The sequence below is a fragment of the Rhincodon typus genome, chromosome 27, assembly GCF_021869965.1.
Source record: "Rhincodon typus isolate 14 chromosome 27, sRhiTyp1.1, whole genome shotgun sequence".
Classification (NCBI taxonomy): Eukaryota; Metazoa; Chordata; class Chondrichthyes; order Orectolobiformes; family Rhincodontidae; genus Rhincodon; species Rhincodon typus.
Window position 1 is genome coordinate 15,691,201 of NC_063358.1, and position 11,326 is coordinate 15,702,526.

Consider the following 11,326-nt stretch of genomic DNA (forward strand, 5'->3'; position numbering starts at 1 on the left):
CCTTTCCCGATTACTCTTGAGAAGGTGCTTTTTTGAACCACTTTTTGCGCGTGTGATCCAGCTCTACATCTTGTTATGTCAGAACTGCATTGCCACTCTTTAACTATCCCTGAGTTAAATTCCTGTCAATTCCTTCCTAATGGCACTCTAGGTGTGCCTAGCCCACACGCACAAAAAGTGGTTCAAAAAAGCACCTTCTCAAGAGTAATCGGGAAAGGGCACAAAAATACTGCTGTCATCAACCCAACATTCAGTTACCCAATAAAAGAATTATAGACAAAGGTTTAAGTTATGAGGGTGAATTGCGTATCACAGGCCTTTTCTTAATATAGTAGACTATGGGGTGATCTACTTGAGGTGTTTGAGACAACTGAAAGAGCTTTTAGGTAGATAGAAATGGTTTCCCCAATGACAAGTGCAGAACAAGGGGAGATAAGGATTAATTTAGTGTCAGGTTGCTGAGTCGATGTCAGGTAGCACTTCTGCACAGATAGGGTGCTGAAAATCTGGAATGCTTCGAAATAAAACAAAATCATCTTCAGATCAATTGACAGATTATAATTACGAGAAGTTATTAAGGGTGACCGTTGTGGGTAAATGGAGTAATGATATAAATCAAGCATAATCGAACTGAATGGCTGAAAGCCTCCAACAATGGAATTGCCTAAATATACCCCTAAGCTCCCACTGCTTCTGCATCCCCTTCTCTCTCCAACTTTTAAAACCTTCTCAAAGTTTACCTTTGCTCCTCTTCTGACTCAGTATTCATTTCCTCATTTGTCACTAGTGTACAATATTCTTTGGCTTTTCTGTTCTCATCGTAAAATATAAAGGGAGTCAGAGATTTATCCCTTGCATATTTGAACTGTAATTATTCCAGTTTCACACTGGCTTGTATTCCCAGCCTGTCAGGTGTCAGGATCACAGGACACTAAGGTAGTACCACTTTTCAAAAAAATTAAACTTTGTGAGTTTTATTAATTTTTTAACAGGTGGATTGAGATTGTAAATTCCTTATCCTAGTGTGGGCAATACTATGACTGAATGGATATAACCTGGAAAAGCACACTTCTCCTGACGGACAATGTTTTCAGATACTTATTGGCTCACAGCCATGAGAAAAATGTTCTAATTTGATATGCAAATTTGTGAGATCCTTTGCATTGCCATCTTCTTTTTCCAGTATACTTTGCATTGTCATTCATTTCTTAACATTAATTTTCTTAAAGACCACATAGAGAACACAAGTGCTTGGAGAGTCGGTTGACTATAGCTCAGTTCAAAGGATATGTAATATTGACATGAATAATGATGCACTGGACCATGTAGAAAAAATAGTCCCAACCGGATCTTAAATGTAGCTTTTGTTTGTCTTGAATCCACTGGGTGGGTTTGCACTGACAGTCATATTGTAATCATGTAGGAGGAGCTTATGTTCAACACAAAACCTGATATAAACTCTGAGTTTATCAGTTCTCACAAGACATTTGGCTTTTCTGATGAAGACCGAGAACGAGGCTGCTCCTACTAGTTGCCAGTGAAGATGAGAGCAGCCAGTACAGGCTATGTTGATGCTGGTACTTTCTTCCTAAATGCCTCTGAGCCTCTTGATCAGCCAAGGGATTGTGGGACCCAGATCACCATCAGCCGAATTCCCCGACCCATGAATGCCTTTATGGTGTGGGCGAAAGATGAGAGGAAGAGGCTGTCTTTGCAGAACCCTAACCTCCAGAACACAGAGCTCAGCAAACTGTTGGGTAAGGATCGGCGGAGTAGGGAATGGTTCCAATGCTCTGTTTTTTTACACACTTAAACAGCCTCTCAAATAAAGTAACCATATTGTTAAGACATTGTCTAATGTCAGGTTTTGAAATTCATAGATTACAGATTATGGCTGTGTTATTTCTTTTACAGCATGTTATACGTACATTGAAAGGCAAATTACGTTTCTTTCTTTCTCCTTGTTTGTGCTGCAACACGTTATCCAACTGTGTGTAAAAGCATGACTCTATGAATCTATGTCTCAGAATGAGTTCTTTCCATGTATGTATGTGTGTAAGTGCATCTGTTTCTGTGCTTTTTTACATGTAAGTGAATACATATCCTTGCATAGCTGCACATATATGGAAACAATTCTATATACATGCATTTACAAATCCATTTGTACATAGGTATATATGTAAGCCTGTGATTATGAAATTATTGATATGTAAAGAAACAGAAAGAGTTTGCATTTCCATAGCACCTTTCAGAATCTTTTCGGCAGTGAATTACTTAGAGACACACTGTCATTGTTGTAACATAGGAAATACAGTTTGCACCCAGCAAGATACTGGAAACAGTAAGTGGATAACCAGATAATCAGTTTTAATTATGCATGTTGAAAGATAATTATTGACTGGGATAGTCAGAAGAGGTCTTTGTCAAAATAGTACCATCAAATCTCCTAGATCCATCCAAAAGGACAGGTGTAGCTTCGGTTTAACCCAGAAAGATGACAGCTCCAATAAAGTAGTTTCTTTTATGCTGCCCACTGAACCATTGATGGCATCTTTTAAAATCCGAGGCCATATTGAGAGTTAGAAAATGCATATGTAATATTTCTCCTTTGTGGAATTGACACTACCTTGTCTTTCATTGAAATAACTTTGGACTTGTAGCCCTTGAACAACTTTCTTGTGCAAAACATTCTCTCAATCAGTCAATGCAGTGACTAGCTTAGTTCTACAGAACGAGGCTGGAGCCTTTTATTCTGGTAGGAGTCTCAATCACTTGCTGAAGAGGTGGCAAGACAGCTGCCCTGATTTTCAGGAGCAAGGTTCGTCATATCTTCTTCCAATCTGGCAGTTTGGAAAGCAGAGATGGGCCTGTCTCCAAAATCATGCCCCTGGAGACAGAAATCCCTACCCAGTAAGGGATGCCAGCTAATCAGAGGCCAGCAGGTCTCCCAAATTGGTAGGTCCACATGGAAGGTCATGGTTGTGCCCAGAGTATACTGAATGTCCTGAGGACCCAAGGTCTCAGATCAATGATTTTTGTACAACTGCAGTCCAGGTGAGCTGAAGTCCTTTAGTGATTATTGATTGATCATTGAAGAGCCTCAAGTGGTGGTAGAGTGAGAAAGTAAACCTTGGGCCTTCCTCCTTCAAATTTAATTCAGGAAAAGATCGAAAGACAATGGAGTTATGGAACACCAACATCCTGCCTAATTAAGTGGCCATATCACTTTCATTTCACCACATTAAAAATACTCTATGAATGCAAATTGTCGTGGAGAAGAGACAAACATCGGGAGATTTATAGACCGTTTCTCTGTTGCATTTTGTTGAGTTGCTTTTGGAACAAGGTGGCCAATGTCTGCTGTATTTGGAAGGCAATTGTGTAATGATAAATTCACTGGACTAGTAATTCAGAACCCCACACTCATGAACTGAGCAGATGGTAACATTTGAATTCAACGAAAAAAATCTGAAATTAAAAAGCTGATCTAATGACAATCATGTAATCACTATCAATTGTTGTAAATTAAAACCCGTCTGGATTCACTAATATCTTTTAAGGAAGTAAATCTGGCATCCTTACCTGGTCTGGCCTACATGTGAATGCAGGACTGACAGTAATACGGTTGACTCTTAACTGCCCTCTGTGTGATTAGGGTGAGCAATAAATGTTGGCTTAGCTAGCAATGCCCACATCCCGTGAGTGAATAAAAAAGAAATTAAAATGGATAAATTCAGAGGAACTTCTTTATTCAGACTGTTACTGTATGGGACTTGCTATCACATTGCTTAGTCCAGATGAGTAACAAAGATGCATTTAAGGGATAACTGGAGTGGTACATGTGGTGGAAGGGAATAGAGAATATGTAGATAGTGCAGATGAAGTCAGGTGGAAGGAGGTTTCTGCGGGGCATGAACAGCAGCATGGATCATTTGGGCCAGATGCACCATTCCTGAGGCTCGGCTGGCCACCGATATCCACAATAAACCCGCCAACTTCACATCCTCACACCTTGCTTCCTGTCAGAACTCCATTCCATTCTTCCAATTTCTCCATCTCCATTGCATCTATTCTGATGATGCCACCATCCAAAGGGGGACCTCAGACAAGTTCACCTTTCTCTTCAACCAAGGACTCCCCGTCACTGTGGTTGACAGGACCTACAGCCGTTTCTGACCCATTTTCCATGCTCCTGCCCTCACCTCACCCTTCCCTCCCACAACAATGATAGAGTCTCCCTGATCCTCACTTTCCACCTCATCAGCTTCTCTATCCAAATAATCATAAGCCATTCCAGCAGATGTCACCACCAGACACCTATTCCCTCCCCTTCCTTATCAGCCTTCCACAGGGACTGTTCCCGTTGAGATACTCTGGTCCAGTGTGCCTCGATTCCGAAAACCTCCCCACACTCCGACGTCATCTTGTCCTGCAATCACAAAAGGTGTAACACTTGCCGTTTACCTCCTCCTTCTTCACTGTCCAAGGTCCCAGACACATCTTCAGGGTGAAGCAGCGATTTACCTGCACTTCATTCAATCTAGTCTACTGTATTCACTGCTCACAATCCGGTCTTCTGTATGCTGGGGAGATGAAACACATCCACTGGGTGACTACTTTGCTGAACATCTACTTTCTGTCTGCAAAAAATGGGCCCAAGCTTCCAGTTGCCTGCCACTTCAACATATCGCCATGTTCCTGTGCCAGCATTTCTCTCTCAGGCCTCCTGCTGTGTTCCAACAAAGCTCAACACAGCTGGAAGAACAACACCTCATCTTTTCCTACGTACCTTACAGCCTTCACAACTCAACATTGAGTTTAACAATATCAGAACATGAACAGCTTCCCCCATACCGCTTGGTCTTGTGTTGAATGGGTTACTCCCAATACAGCCAATCCATTTTCAACCATTTATACTTCTCATTTGTCTCTCTCTCTCTCTCAGCTTATCATCAGCAATCTCTTTGCCTATCTCCTTAGAGATAGCCAATCTATTCGCCTATCTCTTTTTATTTCTCTCTCTGTCTGTCTGGGCCCATCTTCATGTACTTTATTTGATCCTGCCGCCTCATCATAAATACCACCCTTTCCCAGCTATTTTTAATTCAGACAAATTTTCACTGGATTTGAAACATTAACTCTATTTTTCTCTCTTCAAATGCTGCTGGACCTGCTGAGTTTCTCTAGCATATTCCATTTTAGTTTTAAATTTCCAGCATTTGCAGGTCTTTGTTTTTATTATATTGGCCTGTTTCTGTGCTGTACTGTAATTAGTCGGCAATTTGATGATCCTTGCAAGTCAAATCAAAGAAGAGATGATTTCTTCAAACAAATTAGGTGACAAAGCCAAACTGAATCAAAAAGAACTGAATTATATTAGAATAGTATCAGACTGCACACAGACGGTAGTGACAAGCAGCATAGCTGACCGAACAGAGATTAGATTATTCTCTGCTATGAATATATACAACCCAGAAGAGAATCTTCAATCATTATGGTCTGTACTATCATACAAGTTAGAGTCTCAGAAGTTATATATAAAAGTTGCATTATTGGTGTGCAAATATCTATTAATTTGCATGCACCTCCAATTGCTGATACTAAGAGAGCTGGATCAAGCAGTTCGTACTCATTGTTTAATGAAGGAATAGACCCTCGGGGAACATTTCCACTTACCATATCAGCAAAATTTGGAGCAGTTGATCAACAAACACAAAAGCTGACCATTACACACATGTAAATCACCAACATTTGCTAAAGATATTAGGGGATGTGGGCCTGATGTATGGAATTGGGGTATCAGACATGTTCTCACAGAATAGTGGAATAGGCTCAAGGAGTTAAATGGTCTTCTCCTGTTGCAATGTCAGTGAGTTACACCCAAGACAGCTTATATTTGTGGTATCAGTGATCTTTTAAGCAGTTTAAGATTCTGACAGCCTAATTCAGGCCACGCCCACTAAACAAAGCAAACCTGGAGATTAAAATCACTAAATTTTGTCAGTCGCACGAGCTCAACAAGACTTTTCAAACTGCACTCATTTCTTCTGGGAAAAGTGTTTTCATATCAGAACATGTTTTATTTAATAAGTAATGGGCGAATGTACTTCAATGTATCCAATATGTGGTGGTATTTGTAGAATTAACAATTCAGGTTGTTAACATCTAGTGTGACTACTACTGTCTCCACAGATGCCCCCTGTGAATTTGCAGCAGTTCATGTCTGTAATAAATCTCAGCAACAACAAGAGCTATCATAAGAAGAGTCAAGTTTGAAAGAGAAGAGAAAGATAGAGCAGTTTAGGAAGGCAATTCCAGAGCTTAAGGCCTTGGCAGCTGAAGGCATGGCCACTAATCGTGGAGCACAAAATCAGGAGTACACAAAAAGTTGATTTGAAGAAGTGCGGGGAGTATGGAGGCTTAGGATGACATGGCACAGTTAGGGAGAGGTGAAGCCATAGAAGCATTTGAACCCAAGGATGAGAACTTTACCCCCAAGGAAGCCAGTGTAGCTGAGTGAACACAGGGTGATGGGTGAAAGTTAGAATACAAGTTTTTTTGATGAGCTTCGGTTTATTCAGGTTCAGGGTTCATTTTTTTCCAGGGCAGCGTTAGAAATTGCTTACCGTGCTGCAAACGTGGCTGTACATCCTGGTGAACTCATGTTCCTTGTTTTGTATAAGTTTGCACAGTGTAAGGCTAGCCAGGAGAGGATTGAAGTGGTCGCATTTAAAGTTAAAAAGACTTGGATGAAGATTTCACATGAAGATGGGCCAGGCAATCAAAAACAAAGGACAATAAGGTAATAGAATACCCAAGTTGAAATTTGATCAGGATATGTCTCCAAGTAAAGAGATATAGGTTCTAGTTAAGAGAAATAGTAGGAACTGCTGATGTTGGAGTCTGAGATAACAAGGTGTAGAGCTGGATGAACACAGCAGGCTCGGCAGCATCAGAGGAGCAGGAAAGCTGACGTTTCAGGTCTGGATCCTTCTGCAGAAAAGCTGACGTTTCGGATCTGGACCCTTCTTCAGAAAAGGGTCCAGACCCGAAATGTCAGCTTGCTTGCTGTTTTGATGCTGCCTGGCCTACTGTGTTCATCCAGCTCTACACCTTGTTATCTCAGGTTCTAGTTAAGATGTGGTGAAGATTATGTGATCTTAACAACTGATTCAGAGAGCTGCTGAATCCTGCTGAAATTATCCAAAAAGAGGTCATCACTTATTGAGCACCTTTTATGAGTTCACAATGCCCCAAAGTGCCTTACAGCCAGTATGTTTATTGTAATTACTACACTTTAAAAGTATTGACAAAGTGCAATCAAGACCATGGGATTTAGTATGAATTCCCTGCTGGGATGTTAGGTAGTTAGTAGAACCAGATTCAATTGTAGGCTGCAAAGAGGAATTAGCGAAATGCTTGAAATAGAAAAAATGCAGGGATATACAGAAAAAGTAGAAGAGTGGGACTATTGAATAACATTTCAAAAGAATCAGTGCATATTTGTTGGGCTTGGCATAGCTTGTCGAGAATAGCTTTGTTTTGTACTGCATTGTATTATGATTCTGGAATTCTATCTGCTTAAATGATATATAACCTGAATTATTTCTTTCTGATTTTTTTACACCTTCTCCAGCCAGTCTCAATGATCCTCCTTCTTTCCTTTACCAGGAAGGTGTTGGAAATCGCTTACAGTGGTGCAGAAACGGCCATACATCCTGGAAGCAGAGAGGTTGCGTGTTGAACACATGTTGGAGTATCCCAACTACAAATATAGGCCACGACGAAAAAGCCAAACCCGTGGCCCCTATAGGAATGGCATTTCTGCTCCCAGGGATGGCACTGACCAACTGGATTCCACAGGCCTTCAAGACAAGGAAACCCCCACCAGCACCCAGACAATGGACCATATCAGCAGCCCAAACCACCCCCCAAAAGTAAATTCATCTTCCAGCATGCTGGAAACCTTCCCTTTTGGGAAACAGCCTCCAGTCTCCAGAGGGCAACTTACTGACCCACTTCGCACATCAGAAACTGGGAATGTGTTGAAAGGGATGGAATGGTCGAGGTCTCATCCAGTTTATAGTCATCCTCAAACCAACTGGAGTCCATACTGCAGCCAATTCCACCAGCCAAGCCCACTGCTCCCTCCCTACAATACAACACTGTGTTCTCATAATGTGGGAGTTGGCACCTCTCCATTTGTTGAAACTTTATCCCATTGCTGTGGTCAGCAATGTCAAGCTCCGCAAATAGTGAATAGCTCAGAAGCCCTGGACAGTTTGTGCTATGCTGAGTTGCTGGCTGACGTGGATCGCAATGAGTTTGACCAGTACCTCAACAATGACTCCTGGTCCGATCCACTTGGCCATCTATTGAATGAGAAAGTCTTTGGGAGCAGTGACACCAATGAAACTGATCTTGTGTCTGTGTTGGCTGACATGAACACAGCCTGTTACAATACAATTTCCAGATTCATTTGACACTATTTCGTAGTGGCACTCCCAGGCCAGCAGGTGACAGAGGGCTGCACTGCCTCGGTGCTATCTTTCAGAAAAGTCATTAAACTGATGACACATCTATCCTACAGATGTATGTATAACATCCCAATGGCACTATTCAAAGTAAAAAAGAGGCGTTCTCTCCAATATCCTGTTCCAATATTTGAGACTCAATCAACACCACTAAAAACAGATTATCTGACCATAACTACATTGCTGAAGTGAGAACTTGCCATGTGCATGTTGGCATTTCCTACATTACAACAGTGACTTTAGAGGTACAGCATTACATTGGTTGTAAAATACTTTGGGATTTCAGAAAGGTGCTGATTAAAATCATATCTTTCTGTCAGACTTTCTTTACCTTTCTTTCTTTCTCAGCCAATGAATAGGGCAAATGGAAATGAGCACATTGTAAGTACTTTATGCAGAAAGAAAGATTTTATTTTTTTCATGCATACCACATTAATAGTGAATACATAATTGAATTTTGATAAGCAATCAACAAATACATTTGAAGTACTAGTTTCAAATTTATATCAAAAGTTTAGTTTTAGGTTTCCGGGGTCAAAAAGATCAAATTTGGCAGAGCTCCCATATGCAGAGTGAATCTGGGAGTAGCTGACAAGCATGTCTTGGGAGAGCAAGGAGGCTCCAAATGAAGCAGAAAAATTGTGAAAAAAATATTGGAGAATAATATTTTGTACAAAAGTAGAGGATTCACTCTGGAGGCCAATTCTCTGGTATATTTAATAGATACGGCCATAATCCTTGCTTTGGTTACTATGGTAATTTTCTAACTTGACCTCTAAACATTGGAAAGTGAGAGGGTGAAGGGGGTGAAGGAAGGTGCTGGGATCAGTTGGGGAGTATTAGAGGGATCTATAACTTAACAAATAGGGACGGGGGAAAGATAAATCAGATGGCACCATATGTGGTTTGGAAATCATATTGAAAGGTTTAGTTTTTCTTGACAAGCTGTACAAAATCTGAAGTCAATTTATCAACAAAAGGTATGCTGGGGAGGGGTGGGTATTGTTGGGGGTGGAGAGGTGGGACGTGGTGGTCAGAGCAGTGACTCATTAATTGGTGAAAGCAAGTGGGCACTGATTATCTTCTTCTGGACTCGAGGGACTGGATTTGTGCAGCTGGGGGTGAGTCATAATGGAAGAGTGTTACAAAAAATGGCATTAATGGCCAGTTTGCCACCTCCATTAACAACTTAGGTCATTTTCCAAAGGGCAAGATGTGAGAGGGGACATGAGAGCTTGAGAAGTTAATTGCAGTAACAATCAGGAAATCAAATCAATAAGAAACTCATTGGGAGCCTGCCTTTGCATTTTTCCAAATCTACATGGTTCTGGGTGACCATTAGGTGTATGGAATAGGGGCCAGCTGAAGAGTGGCAAGAACAAGATAGGCTGAGGTTTGAACGGAGAAACATCAACACGTAAGTGGGGTGAATGGATTTAGGGGAGAAGAGGAGGCATGACTTTCACACAGTAAGGCTAAAAGTCTTTTTTCCAGATCATAAGTTCTTACTCTGTCCCAGATTCCAGGAACAAAATCTTTCAGAGATGACGTACTGCTTGCCCTCTTCCCCCACCCCGTAACCCCACACCCTTCTAGCAGAAAAGTCAATTGACAACCGAATGACCGAGAAGATTTTCCTGCAGCTCTAACAGGCTGTGGGTGGCCTAGATTTGTGCCCTGCAGTAGGAAGAAGTCCCACAGCCTGCAGCTGACAGCCAAACAGATTGCAGTGTGCCTCCAGCAGTTCCAGCAGCACCAAGAGGTCACTAGTAAGTCCTGTTGGTCCCAATGTATCCCACAGCAAGGTAGTTTGGTGCCATTCTACAGGAAGGGTTTGTTCACCATGGGATGAGAGTGAGAGGACTGGCAACTTGGCATGGGTGGTTTAGGCAGCAAGCAAGTAGGAAAGAAGAGATGTATTATCATTTTGGGTGGGGTACCTCTAGGAAGGGTCATGTGGTTGGACATACCATCCCTACCTCTGGGCCAAAAGCTTTGGGTTCAAATAATATGATAAGATGTAGGAACAGAATTAGGCCATTCATCCCATTCAGTCTGTTCTACCATTCAATCATGGCTGACATGTTTCTCAACCCTATTCTCCTGCCTTCTCCCAGTAACCCTTAACCCTTTATTAATCAAAAAGCTATCTAACTCTATCTTAAAGACTTGGCCTCCACAGCCTCTATGGCAATGACTTCCATAGATTAACCACCCACTGGCTGAAGAAATTCCTCTTTATCTCAGTTCTATAGTGTCATCCTTTCACTCTGAATCTATGCCTACATATCCTAGTCTCTCGTACTAGTAGAAACATCTTCTCAACATCCACTCTCTTCAGATCTCTCAGTATTCTGTAAGTTTCAATCAGATCCCCCCTCATCCTTCTGAACTCTGTCGAGTACAAACCCAGAGTCTTGAACTGCTCCTCATTTGACAAGCCCGTCAGACCCGGGATCATTCTTGTAAACCTATGGCAGGCAATGAGTGAGAGAGTTACCTGGTCAGCCAGAGCCACATGATAGCTGTAGTGCAACAGCCTCTCCATGTTAAAATACTCCACATACTGATTCTTGCCACCAGTAGATATCATTCTTGTTTCAAGATGATAGCTATCTTCATCTGGGGGTAAGGTTTTCCCACCACAGATTGGGGCATTCACCTTCTGAAGATTATAACCCCCAAACCATCTCTGTCTTTGAAACGCATTTTAAAGGATAGACTGAGATAACAAGGTGTAGAGCTGGATGAACACAGCAGGCCAAGCAGCATCAGAGGAGCAGGAAAGCTGA

The 11,326-nt window shown here is 41.7% G+C and overlaps 1 protein-coding gene across 1 annotated transcript; it reads left to right on the forward strand.

Annotated features, from left to right (window-relative positions):
- The first annotated feature begins 1,543 nt into the window (after window positions 1-1,543).
- LOC109911782 (transcription factor SOX-7-like) lies at window positions 1,544-8,483 on the forward strand. Its single transcript, XM_048612940.1, has 2 exons — window positions 1,544-1,757; window positions 7,672-8,483. Exons 1-2 carry the CDS (start codon window positions 1,544-1,546, stop codon window positions 8,481-8,483), a joined length of 1,026 nt encoding a protein of 341 aa, XP_048468897.1.
- Window positions 8,484-11,326: the final 2,843 nt, after the last annotated feature.

What these genes read in the sequence shown, in the direction of transcription:
- LOC109911782 (XM_048612940.1), top strand. Translation starts at nt 1,544, where the DNA reads ATGAGAGCAGCCAGTACAGGCTATGTTGATGCTGGTACTTTCTTCCTA. An exon ending in AGAGCTCAGCAAACTGTTGG is followed by an intron (nt 1,758 to 7,671) that starts GTAAGGATCGGC and finishes TTCCTTTACCAG; the next exon opens with GAAGGTGTTGGAAATCGCTT.